The sequence below is a fragment of the Coturnix japonica genome, chromosome 7 (genome assembly GCF_054131305.1).
Source record: "Coturnix japonica strain WE chromosome 7, WE-NBRP24, whole genome shotgun sequence".
NCBI lineage: Eukaryota > Metazoa > Chordata > Aves > Galliformes > Phasianidae > Coturnix > Coturnix japonica.
The window spans coordinates 31939858-31967180 of record NC_140669.1 but is presented as its reverse complement, the minus strand read 5'-3'; the positions used below and the strand labels follow the sequence as shown (position 1 = coordinate 31967180).

The 27323-nt window shown below is 42.6% G+C and overlaps 1 protein-coding gene across 27 annotated transcripts in view; it reads left to right on the top strand.

Annotated features, from left to right (window-relative positions):
• The window catches only part of AGAP1 (ArfGAP with GTPase domain, ankyrin repeat and PH domain 1), a 254020-nt gene that overhangs the window by 128111 nt on the left and 98586 nt on the right, over positions 1-27323 (top strand). For all 27 annotated transcript variants that reach the window (XM_015867761.3, XM_085552896.1, XM_085552894.1 and 24 more), the window contains one exon: positions 19198-19302. In XM_015867761.3, coding sequence (XP_015723247.1) covers positions 19198-19302 — 105 coding nt within the window. The remainder of the gene's footprint in view (positions 1-19197; positions 19303-27323) is intronic.

Sequence of the window (27323 nt, the reverse complement as noted above, 5' to 3'; positions counted from 1 at the left end):
AGAGGTGCCTGGTTCCTAAGGTGCCTAAGCATGAAGCAGAGTGATTGATTGCCAACTTGAAGCAATGCATCGGTGCCCCTGGGTGCTCTGCTATTTCGGCACATTGTCAATGCCTCTGAGCTGTTTCCAATTGAACAGTCTTAAGAGCTTTCAGTCTATAGATTTTGGTAACAAATGCATTGGAGTTGATGCATGCAAGCTGTCAAGAGTGAGAGTTTTCCTACTGTTGAAATCTGAAGGTGGAATATCAGCATCTGTCTGGAATAGTTCTGATGCTGTGACAATAATTACCTAAAAATACATAAGGTGGAGGTTTCCTTTTCTGGAGGAGGAACAAAGTGTATTAAGAGAGTCAGCATCTCTGTCTAGAGCATGACATGGGCCGGGGTTACCCTCCAGAATGGGATCAGCATGCAGAAATACTGACCTGCAGGGTCAAGCAGAGAGGTTTGGTGAGGTTGGTTATGCCAGGCAAAGGCTTCAGGAAACAGTAGGTCTTCCCTGTGTAATAATAGATGTGTTTTGAGAAGGTCTGAGAAAGAAAACTCATTTCTGGATGGTGGCAGGTAGAGCCTCACTTAGTTCAGGGATTGGAAAATTGTGCTAGTTTTAGTCCTCTGCAGGGATATTCATTTTTGGGTCATTTCTGTACTGTCAGAATGCTGCTGATGTGCTGGTCCCAGACAGCTCTGTAGTGAGGTGGGCAGACATGGCACAGGTTTAATCCTGTGTGACTCAGTAATGCGTGGGCACCTGATCTGCTTTCCTTGTTTGTAGCTTTTGACATCTCCTGCTGCAGCCCTGAAACAGACAGCTCCCATTTTTATTTACCTCTGAAATCCCAAAAGATTAAACTGGCCCAGCTAGTTGAAAACTCATATTGCCAGATAGTTTGCATTTATATGCACATTTTAAGAACAAATTTCTGTAGGTTGCATATAAAGAAAGGTTCTCTGTGTCCTTAGCAAAGCTGGGTTTTAAGAGCTTGCAATTAATTACTTCCTTGGTTTTGAATAGTTTGGTACCCCAGATCTTTTTCTGTGCTTTGTATTATGGAATAAATAGCAGTGACTGTCGTATCTTTATTAGAAGTAGCGACAGGACGATGCAGAAATGCTTGTGGTTTTTGTGACAGTAGGACATTAATCAATAGGTGAATGCATTCTCCAAAGAATCCTACTGTGCAGTTATTCACGTTTACTCATAATTGTTTTAATTTCTTATGGACATGCTTTGAGATTTTGGATTTTAGATCATTTCTTTCGGAAGATGCATCAGCGTCCCTTGGGGTTATTGGGTTGTTGTTTGTTTGTTTGTTTGTTACAGATAGAACTTGAATTTGAGATACTCACATCCTCAAGATAGATAATAACCAAGATAAGAAGTGAAACCCTGACAGGCCAGTTTTTCCTATGTAATGGGTCTGTCTTTCTACTGTGTTGATCTGAGCTCCTGTGAACTCAGACCTCTACACACCATCTCCAGTCTTCCCACCAACAGTGCTGCCTAAAACCCACTGCGGTCAGTTAAGTTCATCTCTCACCTAAGTAGCTATACCTTAAAAACCTGCTGAAAACCTCACTTGAAAAACCATTCTAAAAATGCTTTAATTTGTGTACAGCAGATATGATAACGAGGAAGTAATAAACCCTGGCAATAACATGGGATTTTTCTTACCCTAGACCCTTTCCTTTCAAATGCTACCGGTATTATTGCAGCCTGAATTCCATCCCCAAGAGATGGAGGCAGCAGTGCTGACACATGCTATTCTGTGCTCAGGTCTGGCTGCTCTGCTGTTAACACAGTCCCTCACGCTGGCACTTACCTCAGCAGGAAACATAATCCTTGGGTTACAGAGCATTAGTTTGAAATGAAGTGCGTATTTACTCTTCTGTTTGGACTCTGATCAGGGGCAGAGGAAACATAGCCAGGGGTTCTGTGCAGAAAAAAAGTACACGTTGCGTTGAGATGTTTGGAAGGACCGATGTAGAAATTGAAAGCAAGAAGTTATGCTTGGTTTTGGTTTTCTTTAATAATCTGTCCGTCCTGTACAAGTGCTTTCCAACACCTCATTAATAGGGATTTTGTCTGGTACTGTCTGTGAAGAGTTGTCACCATTAAGCTAGTTATAATAGTGACAAATTAATGCACATCTGCACTTTTCCCTATGGTGTGCAAAGAATAATGTATTACACAAACCGCTTGGAGAAACCATGGTTTAAATATTTTAGTGATGTGATTCCTAACACTGATCTGACAGATCTCTAATAACTTATTGGTAGCCTTCACTTTATAATGCTGCCGCACTGTAAATAATATATCCCTGGTCATTTAGTTTGGAGGATCCCTGTGTTGATCTCCCTTCATCTGAAAGGTATCCTGGAGATGGTGTTTGCCAGAGCTCTAAGTAAAAATGACTTTGTTCTCTGCTATGTTAAATTGGCTGGTTAATTCTGGTGTTATTTACCCTGTAATTCATTAGTTTTACTCTACCATTGGCAGCTGACAGGCTGTAATTTCATGCCTTGCAATAAAAGATGTCTCATAATCTGCTTCATTTAGCAGCAAGAGAATTTAATGAAATTAACTGCAGCCCTAATTATGCTAGTGAATACTAAAGACTGCTATCAAGTTTCCTCAGAAAAGGACAAGGTCCACCTCGTGAAGGATTTAGAACATAATTTCCTGGGAAAAGTTGCAAGTGTCTCCTTCTATTGGCCAACAAGGGCCAATTACAAGTGCTGATATGACTTTAATGAACTGGTTTATTCTGAATACCACTCAAGGAATTTTTTATTATCATTATTTTCTAAGTACCAGAGCAGATTTTGCGAGGGTTCTCTGCTTTGCAATGACTGACCTCTGGATGTTTGTTTTATTCAGATTTCAAGGGATTTATCTACCTTGTTGTGGAGCCTTGTTGCTGGATGCTTTTTTTTTAAACCAACAAGGTAGTCCAAATACTTCTTTATTATGGTTGTCTTGGGAGCTCTACATCCCAGAGGATAATGGATACTTTTTCTTACATGATTCATTGGAAATCCATAACTGAGTTACACAAAAACAAGAACTGAAAAGAAATAGCAAAATTCACAAGGAAGCCTGACAGAAGAGTTGTACAGTTATGTGAATGCAAAAGGAGAATAGAAGTTGAGGAGTGTTCCTTGGGGCAATGGAAGCAAGGAGGTTGTTCTTCAGAGTTTTGTGAAGCATGTGCTTTTTGTGTCGATTTATAACTTTAAAGGGCCTTATTTTTGTTTGTGACAAGGTTTGCTTGATTTCCATTTCCAAATGTTGGTTGATGTCTTTTTGCCAAGTGTGTGCTAACTGCTTGCTAAGCGCTGCCACGCTTAAACAACATGATGTGGAATGTAACCGCCATTTTATGGCTTAGACGATGTTAAATGTAGTTAATTGGAAAAACTTTTAACTGCAGAGAATTTCCCTATGAATAGCCTTCATAATAACCGTCTCACTATAAAACGCAAAATGCTTTGCTCACAAGGACAACTGTACTATAAAGGTGAAGTGTATTGATCAAATTACCTGAGATAATAAACTTCGGATGAATAACTTCTATATTGATGAATGGGAGAAGTCTTCCTTTTTGCCTGATGTTGTTGGTGTGATGAGAAGGCTATTGAGAGAATAGTGTTATACTGCATGATTGTTTCAATCAATGTTTATATTTTTAAGTTAAATAGCAGTGTGAAATTGTTGGTAGAAAATTGCTTTGGAGTTTGTTTTATTTTTTACTGTTTCTGTTCCCATTTCTTTAATCTTTCATTTCTTGCGAGTACAATGGTCTTCCTTTGGTTAAAAAGTTATAGGGCTGTATAAGAGTGAGCGTTTATGGGGGGAAAGGCTTAAATTGGTTTGCATTTGCAACAACTTGTAAAGATGAAAAATGAAACAAAAGTGACCTCCCTCGTATGCATTAGGGCAGAACGCAACTGGCCTCAAGTGCTGTCAAAACAAGGAGGGGTTTGGGGCCCAGAAAAGAGGAAGAAACACTGTGGAGCAGGGCTCAGAATCAAAGGGGATGTTCTGGTTTATGTGAAGGGCTGCTCAGGATGTGATTTTCCTTTGCTTTCTGGTGAATGGGGATTTTATCAACTTGTTAGATCCATCTTGCTCTTCTCTCTCAAAACTCTATCTACAATTTGTAACACCTTGAGTTTCAGATGTGACTGCAGACATTTGCTACCTCTGCACCTTCAGATATATAACCTGCAACCTAATCCAGCCCTTCTTTTTGTAACCGTTGAGAATACAAAAACAGAACCTCGTGTTTTGATTCAATCTGTAGTAATCGCTTGTAGTAACATTTATGGGTGAAGAAGTTAAATGAGTGCTGCATTGCTTGAACATTTTGGAGTATCTTCAGAATGATCCTCTCATAGAATGAAGGCAATACAGAGTATTTAATATTTCTTTCAGTGTCTGCAAAATATATGGAAGATTGACCTGAGACTGTACATGGAATGAACCAAAATATAGTTCTGTAAATGCACTGCACAGTAATTTGAAACAGACATAAGGCAGGATTCCTTTATTGTACATGTTGGAAGAGGTTATTGTGAAGTAGTATATGGATGTGATCACCTTGTTTCATATATGTACTGATATATGTGTGTGTATATGAAATCCCTCTGTAAAAAGAAGATATATAACAAATACAAATGGAAAAGCTAGAGCAGAGGGCAACCGGAGTGAGATTTGAGAATCTCAGTCTATTCCGAAAGGTGAGAAAGACAAGTCTGCTGAAGTCTTTGGAAGGAGATTAAGAGGCACTTTCTTTTATTGGCAAGGCTTGTTTCTGTGAGGTGTTTGAGCTGGTGTCAAGTGCAACCTGAGGGAGCAAGAACTTCAGCTGGAGGAAAGGCCGTGCACCACAGGAATGGAGACAGAAACTTTTAATGCGTTACATGCAAAATTCAGTTTGGGTTATTAGCAGCCCTTAGCTTGGTTAAGAGCTTTTAGAGCTCGTTCCTTAAACAGGATTCATTTTTGCTGGCTACCTTCGAGCTTTCAGAGAATAATGTTTAGTTGATATCTGCAAGCTGCACTGCCCAACTTTTAGCACCCAAAATTAAAAGCTCAATTTAAAATGTGAAATAGATCAGAAGCCCGTGGAGGCAGAAACTTGGCTGTGAAAGGGGGCTTTGATGTCCGTAATGCCTATTGTTTAATGTCTGCTTTCTGCTTTTAAATGCCAAGGCACAGCATGGAGGCCAGGCCCTCCCATGGTGCGACGGAGGGTGCTTTGGGTGGTAGGGGGAAAAAAAAAGAGAAATGTTCCATCCTGTGAGGACAAGGTTGACAAGCACGAATGCTTTTGGAGATCTTTTTAAAGGAGCTGTGCGCTAAAGTGTGCAAATTCATAGTGAGCGTGCCGTGTGTGTGTGTGTGCATGTGTGCAAGGGAAAGTTAGCAGTCAGTCAGGTTTTTATCTCTTAATGAATAGAGACTGCTGAAGTAAGGGTTAGGTAATTGAGTTTATAATTAATTAGCCATAACCCTCATCAGATAAAGCAGTTGTCGAGATTTTTTTCTTCTTCTTCTTCTTTTTTTTTTTTTTTATCTCCTTTCTCTCCCCAGGGCCTGCCCTTCTTTGTCCTTGTGCTGACAGCCAGCACTTATCTTGGGCCTAGGCCAGGCCCGCACGCCCGCCATGCCCTCCCCCTGCAGCCTTGCGGTGGTCAGCCGCGGCCCGCATTGTCCTGCACAGCTCCCAATCAGCCAGCTGTCGGGAACGGGATGATGAATTAGCAGGAGGAGTGGACGTGGAGGTGTATCCAGATTGGGCTCCTGATAGCGGGCAGAGCTGCTTCTGTTGGGCAGTCATTGAGCGCGGCCCTGACGTGCTGCTGACACATCGCAACAAAAAGGTGAAGAAGGGAGATGTGGCGCAGGACGACGCGTGCCTCCATAAAGTTAGGGTGCTACAAAGAATCCTTAACTTCTTCTGCTGTGCAATTTGCCGTAACAATACGGGGGGAAATAAATTAGATTCTGCACTGATTCTTTTGGTGACCTTATCTCCCTTGCGTAGTGGGCTGACCGGCTCTGCCTGCAGTAGGGGCACACGCTGCAGATACAAATCTTGAGAGCATCAAGATGGTGAAAGGTGTCACATCTCTGCTTGTAGAGCTAGATTAAGGGCATTCGGATGCTGAATTTATCCTCAAAGCACTCTTCCTTTATGGATTCATTGGAGAAAAGGAGCTTTCTTGCTGTGTTTACAGTAGGGTTGTGGCTTTCAGATGGGTTTTTTTTTTTAGGTGGGTTTACCTGCTGGAGGAGAGAAATTCTCGGGAACAAGCCTGTGGGTTTCTTCTTCATCTGGAGTTTTTGAATTAGAGATGAAGACGCTCCGTCTCATATTGATTTTGGGCTTCAAATGAGCGCTGTTTCTTCTTAATCCGAGTGGGAGCAGTGGAAAATGTAGCTAAGTCTCTTGATGTCGGGTAGGGTTGAATCTTTTAGAAACTGTATAAAGCATTCTTCACCTGTGGTCACCTTAATTTTCAAGTAGACTGGTACAGCTTTCCTTTTTCTTGTCATTTCGGTGACAGTATTTGTTTTCAGTTCAACTTCAGCTCTTTGTGGACTTGAGCACCAGAGGTTTCACCTGGCCGTACGTATGTAACCCTCTAGGATCTTTTTGAAAGTTAATTTAGTAATATATTAGTTAACCACCATTGAAGATGGCAGTTCTAAGTACATGAGAGATGTTACCGATGTCAGAACAAACCCGTTCCATCTTGGAATAATAGCAGAGTGGTTGTCCTTGCATGCCTTGCAGTAGCACTGCAGCGCTTGTGGTTTGTGAAGCACCACAGTTACACAGGGGAAAGCCAAGTTTTGTGTACCCCCCTGCTAACTGATCAAGTGGAGGAGTAAAGGAAGCAGTTACCTGAATTATGACTTTTGACGTGAGTCGTCATGGGAAATTCCAATCAGAAACATCATTTTTTCACCATGACGACATTTATTAGGACAGGGTGCTGAAATGCCTGACCAAAGTGCTTTGGCCAACAAGGGTGGGTGTGAATCTTGTGGCTTAAAGTGAATTGAATGGAGCTAAGTGCCTTCTCATCCCCATGGAGGCATTCAGGTGTGTTTTATATTTGTGAAGGACATAGCACGAGTACACCAGAGGAAGATGAAGGTCATCTGTGTAATGCAAGAAATGCTCCATTTTTATTTTTCAAGTCTGAGAATTTGTATTTCAAATGAAGAACCAATACAGATACTTTGTATTGTGTTATCTCATGCAGAAGGGTAGCTGAGCTTGTGTTACTTTCAACTTTAGGAGACTGATGAGGGCAGGAGTAAACAACACATTTTGTTTTAAATTTGAGTGACTAATAGCAATGCTGCGTTAATATGCATCTTGTTGTTGGAAGTCTTTTGTTTGGAATAGAGCGTGCAGAATAGGGCCATGGTTTGTGTTGGCTGGGATTAATACCTAGCCTAAACCCTCTGCCATGGGCAGGGGTATCTTTAACTAGATCAGGTTGCTCAAAGCTCCATGCAGTGTGTTCTTCTCTACCATCCCTTTACTGTGCAGTCAGAGGAGATTGGATGTGCAGTAGATCAGCTCAATGTGAGGCTTAGTTGCTTCTGGTGAGGGAAAACAGCATTCTTTGTTCTTTGGAAAATGTTTAATGCCACCCCTCCCAGAATTCATCTTGTCCCAGTGATGTGGCACTTAATTTTGTAGGAAGTGCACTGGTTAATCTGCACTTAAAGGCAGTCTGTTCTCAGGTACATCTAGAACCCTGATGCCTGTTGTGCATCACTCTGTCATTTGTTCAATGGAGTACTGTGGTGATACACTCCAGTGAAGCTTCAAAACCTTGTGGTGCTTGAAAAGCAAAACTACAAAGAAAGCAGAGAAAATGAGGCCTTGAGATGGATGGATGGAGGAACTGCTTATGGCTTTGCTGTTTTCAAACAAGTATTTTCCTTTCTGTTGTTGGTCTAATTCCTGATAGCAGTCTGTGACCATTGCTTCTGTGCTGTGTTTAGTCGTAATATTTGGCAGATAGGAAGATGTTTCTGCATGATTGGGTAAAACAGTCAAGAGTGTAAATGAACATCTTCTTCCTGAAATGATGCACCAATGCAAATAGGGAGGGTAGCAGTTCCCCAGTGCACACAGTCCTACTCTACTGGAGGGCTGCACTGCCCTGTTGGTAGCAGACAGGTTTCTGCTGTTGTGGGTACAGTTTTCTAAAGCTCTAGATAGAATCCAGGTATTCTTCTGAGCTGTGAAAGAGACAGCGGTGGAAGTTTTCAAACGTTGAAAGGTTTTCCAAACTTCTTTTCAACAGCAAACTTGAGATAATAAGGCAAAAGTTGGGATGACTGGACCTGAGATGTAACCACTCCACCTTACAGCTGCGGATTGTTCTGAGTGCCTTTGAGGCATTCAGACTTTCAACGAGGCTGTTTAAGGAAGTCAGCTACGAGACAGCAGAAGTTTGTCTTTGCACTAGGTAGTCTGGATAAAGTTGCAAGGATAATTTAAATTGACATACTTGCAAATGTGTTCTGTTAGTGGAAAACAAAGGGAGTATTTTCTCCCAGGAAGGTACCCTGGGGAGGAAGCTGTGGTTTCCTGGGGGACTTTGGTGCTTTCTTCCCTACTGGAGATCTCACAGCATGCATGGAGGGGACTGACAGGCTCTTCTCCCTTAACGAGTTTTCTAAACTGATTCGATCGTTGTTTTTTGTCACTTGTGTAGAACTAGCATTGAAATGCAGAAGAAACAGTCCATCCGACATACCGAAGCACGGCGTGTTGGAGTTGGTAGTACCAACTATCAGCAGCGGCCATAATTGACAAATAATACCCCTCATAAATACTGCCAGGCTTTTCAATTAGTTTTCATCTAAAATTCGGGATGCAAAATGATGGCCTGTCAACTGACAATGGATGACAAAAATTAATAAATAGTCTTCTAAATAGTATGGACACTTAAGAAAAATTGGGCAGCCAATTTAGCACAGCATGAACCGGGGGGAACCTTTTGTACTGTTGCCGTGCCACTAATGTTGTCTGGGTCTTTATTAATGGTGCTTGGCTGCTGCTGACAGTTTTGTTGCTACTGGCAACTTTCTTCATTAAAATTAAAGCCAGCGTCAAATCCCATTAGCGGCACTCTGTGTACCTTGCATTTTTATTTATACAATCTTTTTCTTTACAAATGCATTCTTTATCTACAGGAAGCTGGATAAGGTGGTTAAAAATTAGTCTTGTTGGTAGCTGATTGCTTACCCAAATAACAGAGGGATAACATTTCCAGCATGTTACACGTAGCCTGCAGTCCAGTAACCATGCACAGAAATCCATAAATGATCTTTATAAATCGCCTTTTGTTAACGTGGTTTTCTTCTGTATCACCTGCCAGCTGGCTGGTTTTCAGATACTCATCTTAGAACAATAATAACCTCTGAAGGAGAGCAGTTCAGTTGTGTGATCTTCTAGATCTCGGTTGCTTGTGAAACTAAAATAGTAATGATGGTGTGTACATGCTTAAAGTTGAGTGATCAACACGTATTCAGCAGCTCTTCTTGCAGGAAAAAAATGCTGTGTGAATCATTTTTTTAAGTGAATATTATTGATTTTGGATATACCTTCTGGTTTTCTTTAGGTAATCTTGGATTGGCTCCTAAATCTGCATTCATAGATGTATATAGCACAGGATAAGTCTTGTACCTGCTGTCACTGCTGAATACTGTGGAACATGGAAGTGTTGAGTGACCATTGCATGAAATACTTGAGGTGTGATGAAGCAATTCATACTCCGTATTACAGATTGCATAGAAAGAGCTGATATCAACTACAGGGCTTTGTGTGAAAAATCTGATAGCGCCAGGAATGTTTCAACCAGATGTACTCCCAAAAGTGTTTTTGTGGTAGATCATTGGCTGGCCTTGTGCTGTTGCTAATAGGATGCTATATCTGGAGCATCCCATGTGATCCAGTCTTGCTGCATGCCGACTAAATTCTAGGTGTGGAAGCTTCCAAGAGAATTTGGTCATTGCCATCTTTGTTATTATAGGGATGATGAATATCTTCTTCTCAAGAATGGATGAACACTACAAGGAAAATAAACTGGCAGTGCTGAATTAGCATTGATGTAATAAATACAAGTTGTGCCTGAGTTTATTTGCTGGATCGTCTTGGTTTAGAAGAAAAAGTGTCAGTAGTTAATTGTTGACTGAAGCTTAATATCTGTTAAAGTAAATGAGGCATGAAATATACTGCATAGGAAGTATTATATCCAGAGTGATTTTAACATTAAAACAATATTAGAATTCTTAACTTTGACACAATAACAGAATTCTTTATTTTGAAATTACGTTGATTAATGTTAAGCTTGGTTCATGTGGGAAGGAAGAAGTGATCAAATGCGTCTGTGGCGGCCATGTTATACGGTTGCTCATTTGTGTCTTGGGATATCCTGCTTTTATCTGAAGGCTTTTTTCCTCTCTCCTGAGAGAGAACTGAGAGTGCAGGTGTTTTGAAGTGTTCAAGTGAATGCTAGTGATGGTTGGTGGTTCATAATGTCCATCATAGGCTGGGTTCTTCATGGTAGGCATGGACATCTGGATGTTCACAAGTTGGTTCCTTCACTCTTCCTCCCATGTCCTCCTAAACATCAGGACAGCCCCTACATATCCAGCTTGGCCATCTCAGTGTGGGGTATGGTAGGCTTTAAATTTGTTCCTCATAAAACATTAAAAACTATACAGGAATCCATTGGATAGAGGGGAAAAAAAAAGATTGCATATGTGTTTAAGTTACATAAAAATCTACTTCCTGAAGCTATCCTTGTGGTAGATTGAGATCCATTTGGCAGTTAGCATGCAAAGGCACTGCCAGGTCTTCTCCTCTGAATCCCACTTTCTCTGCGGCCAGCATGGAAACATGCCTGGTATGGAGCAAGAACATCGCTGATGTGCTTCCAGAATTAGGAGCACGTTCTGTAACTCTTCAGGATCCGCAGCTCTGTGTCTGGGAGATGAGGATTCAGTTAGCACAATTTCCATTAGCAGTATCAAGTGAGTCACTTAAAGGAACGTTTTCTCACTGGCTTTCGTAGTGTTTTGCCTGCTGTAATGATGAGAGGATACCAATTATCTAACATATTAACTGCGTCTCTGAAGGAGCCGTCTTCATTGCCATTCCTCTGAGTGAAGCATGTGGATATGTGCATGCTCATGCGCACACACATGTATTTCTCTCTGCTTTTGGGAGGCATATGAGGGAAAAACATTTCAGGTGGGTGGAAGGAAGAGTGATGGAGGATCTTAGTGCCCTTGAACCACCTCAGCCAGGCCTGCAGTAGTGGCCACATCATGAAGCAGCCTGCAAGGAGCATCACTGCCTGCCCAGCAAGAGGTGAGCGATGCCAAGGATCCTGTGAGGAGAGGACAGGGTGTAAAAGCAAGGGAAAATGAGACATTGGGAAATGCAATGCTGTTAAGGAGAAGGGAGAAGGTGCACTTCTCCCATAGGACAAAGAGTATTTTTATCTTCCCCAACAAAGGACCGAGAACCAGAGGTGTAACCACTCCATAATATTATGTTTTTCAATGCAGGGCACTCCTTTGGAATTAAAAACAAGCAAACAAACAAACAAAACCCCACGTTGTAGCACAGACTTTCAGAGGCTGCTCGCGAAGACCTTTGTGGTCCCAAAATTTCACAATACAAAGCATGGATTTTATTCTGCACAGCGATAGGGAACACGGTATTAAAAAAAAAACTCAAAAAGCCCACCACTTTTTTTTTTTTTTTTTTTCTGATGGCGTTCTTGGTTTTGTTATTCAGGAGATGCTGCATTAAATTGGATTTTGTGTCCATCATTATTAAAATGTGAAGTGTGTCGGTCACAAAGCATACATTTCAGGGCAGTTAGCTGAATAATTCTTTTCTTTATTATCCCAAATTACTGCTGAGCTCTGGAGAGGTGAGCAGTTTAGCCAATTATTGCCATTTGAGCTGGATTTGTGGGTGATTAGCTCCTGGTCGAATTCAGTCCTGGCAAGGGCTTTGAAGCCTTCGCTTGTGTGATTTTCACAGCGGTGAGGTAGGAATAGACGCGGCTAATGACAGGAAGGTCGCGTGGGTTATGTGACCTGTGAGGGGGGGGCTTGGGTTTAGCAAATAGGGCATCCACAATAACAAGTGTGTCACTAACCCTGCCGTGCATAATCGGAGTTTTATAGGATTGTTGGAGATGCTGACAGCTCAATTAAAGTGTAACCCTTTGTACCATATACCCTGGCAGAATGACAGAAATATTACCAACAAAAAAGGGAGGGTGCCACAAGGGAACTGGTTAAAGATCCAGTATTCTTTTTCTTCCCCCCTTCATCGGAGCCTGCACAGAACAAGCTGCAGAAAGCATCCATTTGTGAAATAATAGGTTGTCCAGGGGAGGGGTATGGTGCCAAACATGGCTACAAAAAAAGCTTCTCTTAAGTGGTCTTCCTGATGTTTCTATGGAAACACTATAGTATCAGGATAGAAAGTTAAAATTGGTTTTTAAGCTTTTCATGGCTTTCTCCCATGGACCCCCCCTCCCCCTAACAAAGCTCTACTTTATATAAAATATGGTAAAGAGAATTTCAGGGTTCAGGAAGACGAAGTGCTGCTGTAACGAGAGCTGGACCAGGTACCCAGAAGTTGCAGCGTGTGCACAATGAATCCCTTTTTGATTTCATTCTGCCCCCTCCCCCCCCCCCAGTTCTGCATTTGTTTCTTCAGGGGAACAAAAAAACCCAAAAATGAAATGTTGTTCTGCTTCTTTCTCACGCCTGACCATACAGCCGTTTCGTACAGCCATGAACGGTTCTGCTCCCTGAGCTCCTTCCAAATTAGCCATGCCATGCTTTAATGTGTGCTCATACTAAAACAGCCTTCCCAAGGTTGTTTTATTTCCCTTAATTCTAGCCTGGGTAGCAGCGTTTCAACACGCTGATTTGTGTAGATGCTAACCCTGTTTGTGTCCGGCGTCGTTAGAGCACAGCGTGTGATGCTGAGCTGCAGCAAGAGGTAAGAGTTCAAACAGAGCTGCTGGCTGCTGTACTACTGACTCAGACCCCTTGGCATCAGCTGTCGGGTTTCTCCCACACTAAGATAATGATTTGCATCGCAGTGCATTGCACATCAGTACTGATGATGGTGTCAGGATAAACCACAACTGCCAGTGCCAAGGGGTTAATAAACCAACTACTTGAGATTATTAAGGACTGTGATTTTTTTAGTTTATTTATTTTTTTCCCCACAGTCCAGCAAATGGAAGAAACCTTAGAAGGCAACAGAGCTTCTGTGTACTGTAGGGTGGGGAAATATTGTGACTTGTTAAGGAGCACGCCTCATCCAGAGTGATAGCTGGGTTTAGAGCAAGTGATGTGTCCTGAACATATCACTGTCTAAGTATTATTGCATGCTGCTTGTACTACACTTGTGTTTTCTGCAGAGTTTAATATTCCCATCCGTCGTGCAAGCAGGCATTCCTTTGGACCTGCTGGATACTCTATACTCTGCAATAGCACTGTGTTTATTGCTCCATCAGGGTACTACAGCAGGGCTGGTTCTTCAGCTTTCCATTCGGATTCTTTGGCCACTGGTGTGACTGCTCTTCCATGGTTGTCTGTTTGCCTCATCAAATTAGGTGGGTGAGTGTGGTATGCGAGCTGGTGGCTTCGTGTTCTCTAGTCCATGGATTGCAGTGTGGTCATCTCTTCTCCATTGCTTGCAAGAGAGATGAGTTGCTTCCTGTGCTCAGCAAGGTCCTTAGGAGTGTTTGGCCATGCTGTGTTGGAAATAAGTTTCACCATAGGGTGAAACTTCACCTTAAAATAATTGGCTGCATATTGGAGGAGCTCATCCATTACCTGCAGGTAGCAGATTTAGTCCTTTGGGTTACATTGCTGGACCAGCCATTAGAAATACAAACACAATGGCAATAATGATTGTGCTTTTTCTCCTGGTTTCTTGTGTCTTTAGAACTGAGATTCCCTGGAGGAATTCATTCTTTGCTGGCACTGATGGAACTACAGTGAATTGTAATGCTCACCTCTCTGCATTTGGATGTTTTTCTTAGTAAAGGCTTTTAATTATATTTATAATAGTAGACAGTGTACCAAGAGCTTGGAAACTTCTGTGCTGCATGTTCTTCGAGTTACAGCAAAAGTAGTGTCTTTTGGTCCAAATCAGAGCTGCGGTTCCATTGAGCCCTATTGCCCCATTAAAATACATTTACTACAGGTTTCCAGTCTTAGATAAAAGTGTGAACAGTTTCAACCACCTTTCCCTGAAATGCCTGGGAAAAGAAGACTTAAATCTGGGAAACCAAGAAAGGAACAAAGAACTGTTGCTTTCCGACATAAGGATTCCAAGTACATTTGTATCCCAGAGATTTGGTTGCATATCCACGTTGTTGGAAAGGGCAGCAGTTACTGCCATCTTGCATCTGTAGTGTGCAGGTATTTGAGCTGGTGCCAGTTGTATGGTGGAGGATGAGCTTTGAGACTCCGAAGCTGCTGAAGTGAAATATTCTAGAAGCAATAATTATCAGGTAAGAAATAATTTTGTGTTTTAGGGCAAGCTACGTTGGCCCCAGTGCTTCCAACTGGCTGATAGTGTTGGTTAGTGATGCGAACCTGAGTGATTTGCCAGCATTTGTTTATGGTGTTAAGTAATTCACAAGGAGTGCTTTATTGAGCAGAATTCATATGTAGCCATTGCTTGTGATCCTGACTATGAGTGGTTGCTAACCCAATCGTTTGGGTGAGGATGTTGTTTTATATGACGTGTGTTATTTTTTTCCTTCTGCGAATGCGATGCAAATGATAGAAAATTCATGTAGAAAATTCATCGCACTGAGTGGAAAATGAAGAATTGATGCTGTTGATGATTAAGTGCAAGATTACATATTTCATTCTGTCAAAACAGCATCAGGGTAACAGTATGGGGTTGGCTTAAAATTAAGGAGGAAAAAATTAGACTGTATGATGCTTGTACCTCAGCGGTGGCAGTGCTATGAAGTTCCCACAAGAGAATAGAGATGTAAGTATTGCTCTTTTGCAGCAGGTACAATCTTGACTGTGCCTACAGACTAATAGAGAGTCCTAACATTGCGACTTGGCGTGCCGGGAAAAGTCAGATGTACCAAAACCTCCTTAAAGTCATGGAATAAAGTCACATGCTGTGGCTGGAGCCAATGCAGAGCAGACCTGCAGTCAGTTAAACACAACACAAATGTTTGTGAAACATTTTTCATTTCTTGTGGCCCCTGGGAAATCCAGAATACATGGGGAAGTTAGAGAAACGCAATGGAGCACAGCAGGGAACGCAAAGGAGGTTTTTGCCCACTAGTATTGGTTCTGCAGGCTCCCTTGCCAGCATCTTTGATGCAGTGTGATACAACCTTGAGAGGTCACTTTTAAATGCTGATAATTTGCTGCTTAAAAAGATATTCCCATGGAGCAAATGCCAAATCGTTTCCCCATTCGCCTCTGTTTGTAAGCAAGGTTTGCATCTCGTAGAGGAGGTATTTGAGGCACTGAGATGTAGCTGCTCACCCCACATCCAGGTAACGTGGGTGTGCTACATGCAGTGGTCCCCTGACCAGTGGTCTGGTGCCACCAGTGCAAGTGATCCCACGCTGGGGGCCCTTCATTAGCTGCTTGTAGTCCCAGTAATGATCTGGCTGCAGAGCCTGACGGCAGTCTGCAACTTCTCCTGGTGCCCTGAAGCTCAACAACGTGAGCTGATTGACTCAGTTAGGGCCCCAGTCTCTAACAGCAAATGCAATCAATAAATCTTTGTTGGTAAATAATTGCTATTGAACAGAGTTTTAATATAAATTTATGAGTGGTGTTTTATCACAGCTTGAGGCTACAGCAAGCCACTGAGTGATGGATTTCAGATAACACTTACATTCATTACATTAACTTTGTAAGTTATTTAAAGCTTGTACACTTAACATTGCTTTTGGCTTGCAATGACCTCCTGGGACTAGACGTAGCGTACACATTACTAATAAAGAGGCTGCCATACATATGGGCAGTTCTCTGTTTTCTTTGTAGAGCGGTGCCATTCGCTATGAAAAGTCAAGGAGTGAAGTTTGAGCTCTCTACTTGAGCATGTTTCTTGTCATTTGTTAGAAATGCAGCACTGGCTGTTAGGAGAAGCGTTCCTCCATGAGAGTCAGAATGGCAGCTTTGGAGAGAAGGTGGTAAGAATTGATTTGAAGTGTTAAATTCTTCTCAGTTGCTGAACAGATCGGAGGTGTTACATTTGTAGTGTTGAATCTTGGGGCACGGGGCTGAATGACACTGCTGGAAGCACAGATGGAGGAACGTAAGCAAAGGTTTCTTACAAATTAGGAGAAATAATGTTATCTAATTAATAAGAGGCAGAGATTATTTCAACAAAACAAAGCAACGTAGAATTTTGAACGTGGAGTTATTTCTTTAATCCCTTGTTGCCTCGCTGGAAGGCTAAACGGGATTTTTGCTGGGGCTGGGGTGCGCCAACCTGCCAAAGGCACCAAGAGTCAGTGGGAACCAAGGTTCGTCTTGCTTCATAGAATCACACACATTGGAAAAGACCTCTCAGATCCCTCAGTCCAACTGCAGCCCACCCCACCATGCCCACTGCCCACGTCCCTCAGTGCCACATCCCCACGGTTATGGAGCACCTACACGGATGTTGACCCCAGCACTCCATGGGCAGCTGTGCCACTGCAGCACCGCTCTTTATGAGAAGAAATTGTTCCTTCTGGCCAACTCTGCTTCCAAGCAGAGGATCTGATGCAACTTAAAGGCAGACATAATGTGATAGGAGGCCTTTTTTCTTATGCTGCTTTGTTTTTGTGCTTCATTTCTGTGAGTAGCATTTCTTGCTGTACTTAGGCCATTTTAATTAATTTATTTATTTACTGAAGTTTAGTTAAAGCGCATTTACAGCAGATCTAAGCACATTTATAGCAGATCTAAGCTCCAATACGAAGAGCATCTCTCCAGACCATTCTGTGTAATTATCACAGACAAAGTGGCAGTCTCTGGCCTTGGGGGGGATGAAAGAAACAAGTGTGGCTGATGTGCTTCTCTGCTTCATAACACTTCGTTTGCTGCTTGTGTTCACAGTGCTTTTGTTCACAGATACTGGAAGATATATTTTGGTTCTCAGATAATACAAAAGTATATTATCTTATGCATCCTTAAGAAACTGATTGGGAAGTCTGATGGGTTAGGTTGATACAAATAGGTTGATGGTGCATATTTAACAGCGAGTAATTTTTTTTTTATATGAGAGCGCCAAATTGTGCTTGAAAAGCAAGATGGAAACCCCATTCTGAATAAGTAGTTCCTTATTTAGATCCAAAACTAGAATTTCATAGTTCACACAATCGCAGAATGGTTGGGTTGGAAGGGACCTCAAGGATCATGAAGCTCCAACTCCCTGCTACATGCAGGGCCACCAACCTCCCTATTTAATACCAGCCCAGGCTGCTCAGGGCCCCATCCAAGCTGGCCTTGAACACCTCCAGGGTCAGATGGGGCATCCACAGCAGCTGGGCAGCTGTTCCAGCACCTCACCACTCTGTGAGTAAAGAACTTCCCCCTGATATCCAACCTAAACCTTCCCTCCTTCAACTTCAAACCATGTCCCTTAACAAAATCACCATGTAGCAAAAATGATTTTGAATTTTCTTTGTAAATATTCTATTATTTGCAAAATAATAGACACACATTGTCCAAAAAAGGTCCTCACCCAAATAGTGGGGATGGCAACCATTCATTTAGACGGTTTCTTTTGCAATGTGTGGAGCTTCTAATTGGCATGAACTCCTAATTACATAAGTAGTGATAAGTTTTCCTTATAGCACTGAGAGCGGTAAAAAGGTGTGAAGTATGTTTCTGCTTTCTTCAAGACTTCAAAAAACAAAAGAAAGAAAGAAAAAAAAGGCAAGGAGAAAGGAAAGATGGTTGTGATTCTTATGGCTTTTTACCCATTAAAAGGTCTGAAGAACAAACGTGCCAGAACCAGCACAGGGAAACAGCTTTGGGAGAGTAATTTTTGATCCATATAGCATAGCTATAACTAAAATTGGGTGCCCCTAAGTATGAGCGACTGTGCTATAGGTGAGGTTTAAAAGATGGGAAAGGTGAAGTGACAGATCACCCACTATAGACAAACATAGGAGTCAAAGGCAGAAGCGAGCTTTCATTTTTAATGGAAGAAAACAACGTCTCTAAGCACGAGAGGACGGTAATTGGAATGTGTAACTCACACTTGCAGAAGCTTTTGTGAGAAACCGTTTTCAGAAGCCCTGCTCTGTTTTGTAAAAGTTTGAGGTTGAGCCACCTAAATGTAGCAAAGAACGGCACACAAAAAGGAAGCTGACCCCCGGATGGTCAGAAAGGTAGAGGTTTGTAATTCAGTCCTCTGACACAGGCTTTTATTTACAGTCCTGTCCGCAGATCGCTTTGAGTTGACAAGGGCTGCTCACCGAAGTTCTATTCCAAGCATGTGTTCAGAAACAGGCAGTTGTGAACTTTGATTTCCTTTCAGGATCATCTCTGTGGTTGCAGAAGGAGAGTTATTGGCCCTTATGGGCTGTGGCAAGGGACTTCAGCCAAAACTTGCAGCAACTGGCACAGAGGGAGGGAAAAATGTGCTTGGGGAGAGTTCTCATTGTGCAAAGGCATAGAAGAGCCCCTTGTCCACTTGGCGTTGGGATGTGCATATATGGAACAGATGTAAGTGAAGGCTTTTATTCAAACCTGGTCTGTCAGAGTGCTTCCTGTGGCAGTAGAAGCGCGGACTGTTAAAGCGTGGTTTGGTTTACCATCACTTTGTAGTATAAGAAGTTGCATTTTGCTTTTCTGAGTAAATTTCTGTTGTTAAGCTCAGAACAGTTTGGTACACGCTCATAGTCCTTGTCTGTTTAAACACAATGATGACTTTTAAATACTGATGGTTGCAATTCATCACCAATGTGTGGATTGAATACGATTTATGGAACAGGGAGGCATCTTGTCATGTTAAAACCTGCCTACCTGAGGAATGTTGAACACACAAGGATTTAGCTCTTTTCTGATTATTAAATAGGGATGCGATGGCAAAATAGTATTTAATGCTTTTTCTTCCTCCAACAGGGTATGCTGCTAAAGCGAAGTGGCAAGTCATTGAATAAAGAATGGAAGAAGAAATATGTGACGCTGTGCGACAACGGTGTGCTGACCTATCATCCTAGTTTACATGTAAGTACTCCATACTCTCTGTATCTTCAACAGCTGTCCTGCTCTGGTGAAGTGGTGTTAGCAAGTTCATCTGGGCATGTTTTTGTCGAGCCCAGTTTGGTGGAGGAAGTTCTTTCACTTTATTCCATTCCCATCCCCTGAAAACTGTGTAATTGGAAATCAAATTCTGCATTGAAGCCCTATGCATACAGTCCAGTTCCTCTGCATGCCCTGTTTAAGCCTTTATTTTGTGCTGATGTCTTTATGGACTTGCTGTCAATTAAGAAAGGAAAGACGTCCTAGACGTAGTTAAGACTGAGTACGGTCTCTGGCATCTTTGTTAGTGCTCAGTGGTTGTGGTTTATTCAGAAAGTAATTCTGAACAGCCTTTTGAAAATGGCATGGCTATTAAGATGTGCCATAGAGCATTTTCACATTAAGATCTCTGTTGTTGTCTCTGCCCAGGGATAATGTCTGTCTGTTTGTGTGTAGAACACCATCCATGGGTTTAGTTTAGGAGCACAGGTGATTCAAGACTAGCTCAGCCCTTGAGTCCCAGCCATGCCAGCAGGAGGAGGGATTTGTCAGAGCTCACCAAGAGCTTTGGGATTGTCCCAGGTCTTATATTCCATCACTTCATCCCCTACAGAAATCAGAGGGTGACGAGGTGTAACATTTTAGGGCCTTTTGACACCTATTGTTATCATTTTTTGTTCCTAAGCTATTTTATTTTATCTTATCTTTTTTCAGTAAGGAGTAAAATTCAGCGTTTTGAATGGATGGGTTTCTGTGGGTACGTTCTTGGGTTTGTATGTGTGGGTCTGTCAGAAAGCTTCTGCTTTAGATAGATGATGTCTCCGGAGAGTGACTGTGCTGATGCTGTGCTTGCACTGACTCCCTGTTTCCTCAGGGATGAATATTGGGATTTTCTCTGGCTCACTGCAAGAATTCAGTCTCACTCCTTGCAGTGATACTGCTTTGTTATACTTTCTTGTGTTATTTCCATATCTCCTAAAAATTAATAAGTGACACAACAAGCAATTCAAGCAATTGCTTCTTCCCATCTGAAATGTCGTCCCTCTACTTGTGTAGTCCAGGGCAATTTATTGTTGAGTTTCTCTTTTCTCCCTTTCACAAACCTGGACAGGACTGTCTGTCCGTTTTAGCCATTCTTACCCTGTTTAAATTGAAGGAATGCTGCTGAGAAGCAACCCTAAAATATCTGAATCTCATATGGGTATTGCTGGCAGCACGGACACTGCGTGCTTTTGAGGTAGCCCACAGTGGATCCCCCCAGATGTGCTCCCTTGAGGCTGTGATGGCCACTCCAGGGCAGAGCAGGGAGCAGACAGGCTGCCTTGTCTGCACCCACATCCCCTCAGTGCTCTCTAAGTGCTCTATTGTTCCTGAGCTTCCTGGGAACATATGTTAGTTTTTCATTGCTTCTCGCAGACAATAGAGTACTTCTCTCTAGGCTTCACTGGAGCTGCTTAGTCTTCCCCTGAGTGAGAATCCATTGAGATTAGAGGTAATTACTTTGAGATTAGAGGTAAATCCATTGGAGATTAGAGAGAATCCATTTAAAGAAGAAGTAATTACTAGCCTGTAATTGTTTCCCTCTATCCCCCACTGTGCCCCCCCCACACACACACACACTCCCAAGAAAAAGGTAGATGTCTCTGTATTTCCATTTGCTCAGACCTTTCTTAGATCAGTTTTTCTCTGGGCTGTGTTTTGGTGGGTAGCAGTGGGAGACCGTACACAGCTCCTAGCTGGCAGGAAGCTGCTGGGGACAGCCTACTGTTTGTTCTGAGTCTTCTGCAGACACCCATGCTGAACTCACTCTCTAGGAATATCTGTTCATTCATGTTAAAATCTTCCTGTGATGTGATTTGTATTATAAACGATGCATTTTAATGTTTTAATTCTATTGATTTTAGCCTTCCAAGAGTCACTGCAACTTGAGCGCGTTTCATTACTGCCAATGAACTACTTTGTGTCAGATAGCTGTTGTTAATATACCCTGCAGAGCATTCTTTGTGCATTGGGCATTTTGTACAGCCATCAGTTAGCAAATTTCACTTGTGCACCTTGCAGCTCCTCATAGTGTTGGTGCTTGCTTTGACATGTCCTTATGACTCAGAAGCCTCCACCTGAAAAACAATGGAGGGCTGACCTGGCTATTTTGTCTTGGTATCACCTTACTGCTTCTCTGTCAGCCTCCTCTGCTGGGGCTGGGAACACAAGTAGTATTTTCCCTATCCTGTGCAAACTGCAGTGGGACGAAGAGGTAGGACCAGATGCTCCAAGTCAGTTGGGCTCCCAGTACAACTTGTGCAAAGCTTTGCGGGTAACAGAGCACAAAAGTCAAGAGTTTTTGCTTGGAGGTTGCTCAGCGATTGGTTTTCCTCACACAAGACTCTGATGAGGTGCTTTTGCTTGCTTTTGCTAGATTTTGCTGAGCTCTCTCTACTTGTTTCATTTGTTCACCCCAAACTCAATAAGCTGATGAATTTCTTATGCTGTGGTTGCATTACTGTTTGCTGTGGTGATCTTTATGTTGCCTTTTGAAAAATAAGACCTTTTTTCCTACCATCCTTCCATCAGATAGGATAAAATAGGAGAGTTAGCCATCCTAACTTTCCTTAGCCAGCCAGCCATCTGATCTTGTGAAGATACGTGGTGCTAATCTCACCTGTTGGATAGATAGGCATTATTTCAGGTCTGCAGGTGATGTTGGTTGTACAACGTTTGGCAGTTGAAAATCCATGAAGTGAGTGGTGGTCTGGCCTCTAGTGGTGGTAGGAAGCATTAAATATAAAAGGCAATTTAATCTTTCTAAATCATAGCTTGAGGCAGAACACAGAATTTTACTGAACCCCACCTTTGGAAGAAGCTTTTACAATATGTAATAGCTGTTAGTGGGCACTGTGTTTAGATATCGCTTGAGACTTGGCCAACAGCGTGTCAGTTTTCTATTGGCTATTGGGTGTGTTTCCACAGCACATCGTGCACGAAGGCATTGGCTTTTAAGACGACAAATAGTCTGTGTTGCAGAAATCACTACTGTTGTCCTCCTGGAATAAAGGATTGGCTGCAAAATGGAAGGATTTGGGGTGGGGTGTGAAAATCAAACTAGTATCCCTACTTACAGAGGAGGTATCTGTGGAAGGGTCAGGCCTGCTTGGCAGCACAGTGTGTTGAAATGAGCGTTGCATTGTGTCCGCTAAATAAGTAACTACGGATGCTGCCAGGTTGACATTTTACACAATAGCTAAATTCGTATTCCTTCTTCTTAAGAAAGTGGGGGAAGAGAAGAATGGGGAAAGAAAATATATGTACATAAGCACCCTACTGTTTCCTGACTTGGTCATGTCAGGTTTTCTTCAAGAGCCTTAAACCTTCCCTTCCCTTGGGATGCAGAGGAGCTGTACCAATAGAAAATGGTGGGGATAATGAGAGAGAACTTTGACCCGCAGGCTTCAAAGTTCACCATAGCTACCTATTCATCATACACTTCTGGAGTATAGCCATTGAGTGGATGACTAAAATTCTGGCTGACAAATTCAGTGTCAGCCTACCCGAAGGGACCCATGGGAATTTGTCTAGGCATCTCTTGGCTTTTAATGGCAGAATGCCATGCGTAAGGGCTCCTGAAATGTATTCGCCAGGATACCTGCTGGGCAGTGCTGCATTCGGCTTCTTTATCTAAGCCTCATCCTGATGAATAGATGGTGTTTCACCACTGTCTGTGTCCCAGACAGTTGCCACCGTGCCACAGGTCAGTAGATGACAAAGCTTTAGCCGTGGATGTCCATTTTCTGCTGTTATGTCCTCATCATCATCACTGCCCCTTTCTTATTTGGGGGGGGAAGTGCTGGGGGGGTGTTGAATTGAGGGGGAAATCTCTCCTTCATCTCCGTGAGAGGTATGTGAATTCACACATGTAATTCTGCTCCATTAGTCTGACAGTAGCCACAGCTTCAAAACTCCTTGTAGCAGTGCTGACCGGGAGGGCAGCCCACGTACACTGCCTCAAAGGTCACATTAGTGGCTTTTTGCAATGAGATGAAGTGAACATACCTAAATTAAACAAAAGAAATTTCAGCCTGGCAAATAGGCTGTACTCGGCACAAGGGCTCCAACAGTGTGCTGTAAGGACATGTCTTCCTAGAAGTTGGTGTAACCCAGGCCCAGCTCTGTGGCTTGCAAAAAGCTTTGTAGCCTTGGGGTGGGCCCTGGCCTTTTGGTAGAGCATCCTTGCTTGGACACTTCCTTAAGGAAGAGTAACTTGGTGGGAAATAGAAGGCAGATGAAAATGCCCTGTGTGTAGGTATCTTGTAGTTTCTCACCATGTTTAGTCCTTACTTTTCCTGAACAAATTGAAAGTAGGGGGTTTGCTTGCAGATCAGGGCATACCCGTAACACTTAGAGGTTGTGACTTTACTTTGTAGCCTCCTGGAAAACTCTTTTCTTTCAAGTTTGGGAGAAAATTTATAAATGTGGGAAGTAAAAAATACAAGCTGGAATGTGTTTGCAGTCCTTAAGTGAGATGTATAATTGGGGATAGCTGTCAAGGCAAATTATTCTGACCCCCCGGCTTTGTGTCCTCTTGATCTAGAAATAGTCTTGCTTGGAAATGCCATTGCATCATTGTCTTCAGTGAGAATAAAACTAGTTAGGGATGGTCAGCAGTGTGAAATAATCCTGGAATATGCAATTTCTGACTGCTCTAAAAGAGGGGAAGGCTGGTTGTTCAGAGCAACTTCTCATAATCACATCTGTGATTCATTACAGACATTCACAGGTCAGTAAATGCACAAACAAGGAGAGTATGAAGCACTTTTCCTTAAGTCCATTCATTTCAGAGGGCACGACAAGTAGCAAACACAGTGCTGCTACTTGCAGAGCTGTGCAAGCTTGCAGTAGTGCAGCAAGCGTGTATTTATTTCACTGTCGTGCTTAATCCCGCTGCTCTCCTCCCACCTCCAAAACCAAGAAAAGCAAACAAGCGAGGAAAAACTTTATCTGAATGAGTTGCAAACAAATGGCAAAAGCCAAGCTATTAATTAATCACGAGGTTTTATAAAATTAGAGCTTCCTGTCCAGCAGAGCTAACTGCTGTGGATATAAATGCCTCATAAATTACTCCTGATGGTAACACTCTGATTTGTCTCTTACAGCAGTTCTTGGTACAAAGCCTGAATGAGGGCAGAGTTTTGTTAATGTTTCATGACAATGAGCACTCCACTAAAAAGTAAAAAGCTAAGTTTTTTTCTGAATCTGCATCTGTGTTGGAAGTGTTGCTGCTGCCCCTAGCTGGCTGATTGGACCAATTGATATTGCAGTATCCATACAGTCAATGCTTTTTATTACTGAAGTGCAATGTGCTCGACTCCCGATTTGAACAGAAGAGATTCAAGATGACCTTCTTTTTGTCAGGACAAGTGCTTTAGTGATCAGCGTTTTCCAGAGTGCATTCTCATTTCTGTGCTCTTCTCAGAAAATGACATTTCATTGTTTTTCTTAAGCCTAACTATGTATTCTGCAGCAGAATGATGTTATGCCCGTGTTTAATGTGCACGAGGAGAGGATGGCTACATTAGCAGGAGAATCTGATGAGTGTATTCTACTGTGGCTCATAACCAGATCAGATAGGTTTGTTGCTGCGATCCATGCGGGGAAGGTGAGGAGAGGACTTTGGGAGACTTTTGTTTCTTCTTAGGTGTGCCTGTGGCCCCAAATGGAAACCAATCAAGGAGCGATTTATGTTCATTAAGTGCTTGTCAAAACTGAAAAATTTTCTAATCAACAGCAATCTAGCTGAGGCCCCTCAATGGCTGGGAGTGTCGCCTCCGCACTATCGGCTATTTGCCTGTTACAACTCTAGGCTAGAAATCCACTGATGATTACATTAGGCTAAGCTGCGAAGTAAATGAACCATGTCTTATTTAGGTGCAACTAGCTTCAGTGTAGTCCTGCCCCGCAGGGCACTTTATAGCGTTTTATGGCTTTAAAATTAGTGTAGCTTCCCATTTGCTGCAGGGTGCTGCATGTTATGCCTTTGAACTCAATAAGCAAAGGGAAGGGGGCCTTTTGTTTCCCCCCCCCCTCCCCCTTCCCTCTTTTTCTTCTTTTTGCAGTTTAGCAATTTTGTTTTGCATCTTTTCCAGACAGCATTTTGCAATAAAAATGTCTGACTGCCCTGCACACACGCACAGAAGTGAGGGCTTCAGCCCTCAGCCGGTCTGCCTGCACTTTGGGGTTGGCTCTGGGCTGGAGGAAGAGCTCGGGTTTTTGTTTTCCCAGGCAGTTGTTTCTGATGGTGGTGAACAATGGGTTGTTTGGTTTGCTGCTTACCCTCCATGCACAAAACTGAGTGCAAAATGCATGCTACCCTCAGACTTTCAGGGATGCAAACATAAAGTTTATTTTCCAAAAGCATGGGTCGCTTGTTTTGTTCTGCCTCTGATCAGGAAGTCCTCAGAGTATCTCAGCCTCAGGACACTTAAAGCTTGGGACTGTGTTCTGCAACTGAAGGATGGGAACTGTTTTTTCTCATGTCGGTGTAAAGCAGTGGCAGATTGGAGGAGGAATTTCTAGTTTTCTATCCAGTTGGACCAGTTCCTAGCATTGCAAAAACAGGCTTGTTATTTTAATAACTCAAAAGGAGAAAAAAGTGTTATATTCTTTCTTTGGTATCACTCAAATACTCTTCTAGGAGGGGGTCTCATTTGGTACATCATGCACTGGAAAACTGTGGCAATGGGACAGGTATGTTGAGGCTCCCCAGGAGATTCTTATAAAACAAGTTAATGTTCTGACACAGGACAAGCCTGAGATTAGAGGTGAACTTTGAGTCATGTTCACGTAGTGCCAGGATGCAGAAATACAACTCCAGTGAAAGGGGTTTCACTGCAAGGTAGCTCCATTTACTGAGCCCAGCCAGAAGAGGTCCTAGTTTCTGCAGTTGATCCTTCTGTCTTCTTGGTGAGGTTCCTTGGCCAGGAAGAAGAGGTGCAGGGGTGTTTTGGTGCAGGAGAATCCTGCCTGAGTAAAATGGTTCAGCTCTTACTCTTCAGGTCCTTGTTTTGTGGTATCCTGAAAGGTGTTTTGTAGTTGTGTGCATCGAGAAAATAATACCTACTCTAAAGAACTGGGGGACTTCTGCTCCCACTTGATACAGCCCCACAGAAAAAAATATGGGGTACTTAATCTTCAGAGTACTGGTAAGTACTGTATTCAGAAATTCAGTATTCTTGCTCTCAGTACACTGACAATGAAATGCTTTATGGTTGAAATACAGGACTAAATGATCTCCAGGGGTCCCTTCCAAACCTTGTGATTGTTCGGACTGTCTCTTGTATTAAAGCCATCTGAAGATTCTTGTACTTTGATATCAAGTGTTACATCCTAATGTGAGCCATGTATTTAAAGTAACTTGAGGCTCATTCTGGGGAGGAGCCATGCTGTTGCATGCTCTGATGTCCTTTTGTAAAGTATTGAGGTCAACGTGGTAGACTTGGATGGGGTTGAGTTTGAGTCCCAGCTTCCTCATGCTTCCATCTGCCTTTCCTTCATCTGGTCTGTGCATCCTTTCTTCCCTGAGAAAGGGGCAGCTCCTCCCTTTTCTTGACTGGGAGAAGGTGGGCGGCTAGCTGGGTACATCACGTAGCCAAGTTTTAGCTTGCATTGATGGTGGAGAGTTTTTCTTGGGCAATCAGAAGCCATTTCAATGCACGGCAGCTACTTTAACAGCCACTGGCAGTGCAAACAGGACAACTCCATAGCAGTGTTTATTTTTGGTATGTCTGTTCAGCAAATGTAATACCTGTTTGCTCCCTTTGGATGTCTGAAAGGCTTCTATTCATTGACTTGGCTAAATCAATTTCTGCTGTTGTAAATGGAAAGCTGTATTAAGACCAGAACTAAAGTACTTTACATTCTTCTGTGTCATGGCATATCATTCTTTCTTACTCAAGGCAATTCATTTTGTAGCGCCGTCAGATAATATTTTGTGTTATCTTCAGTCAATGCAGCTT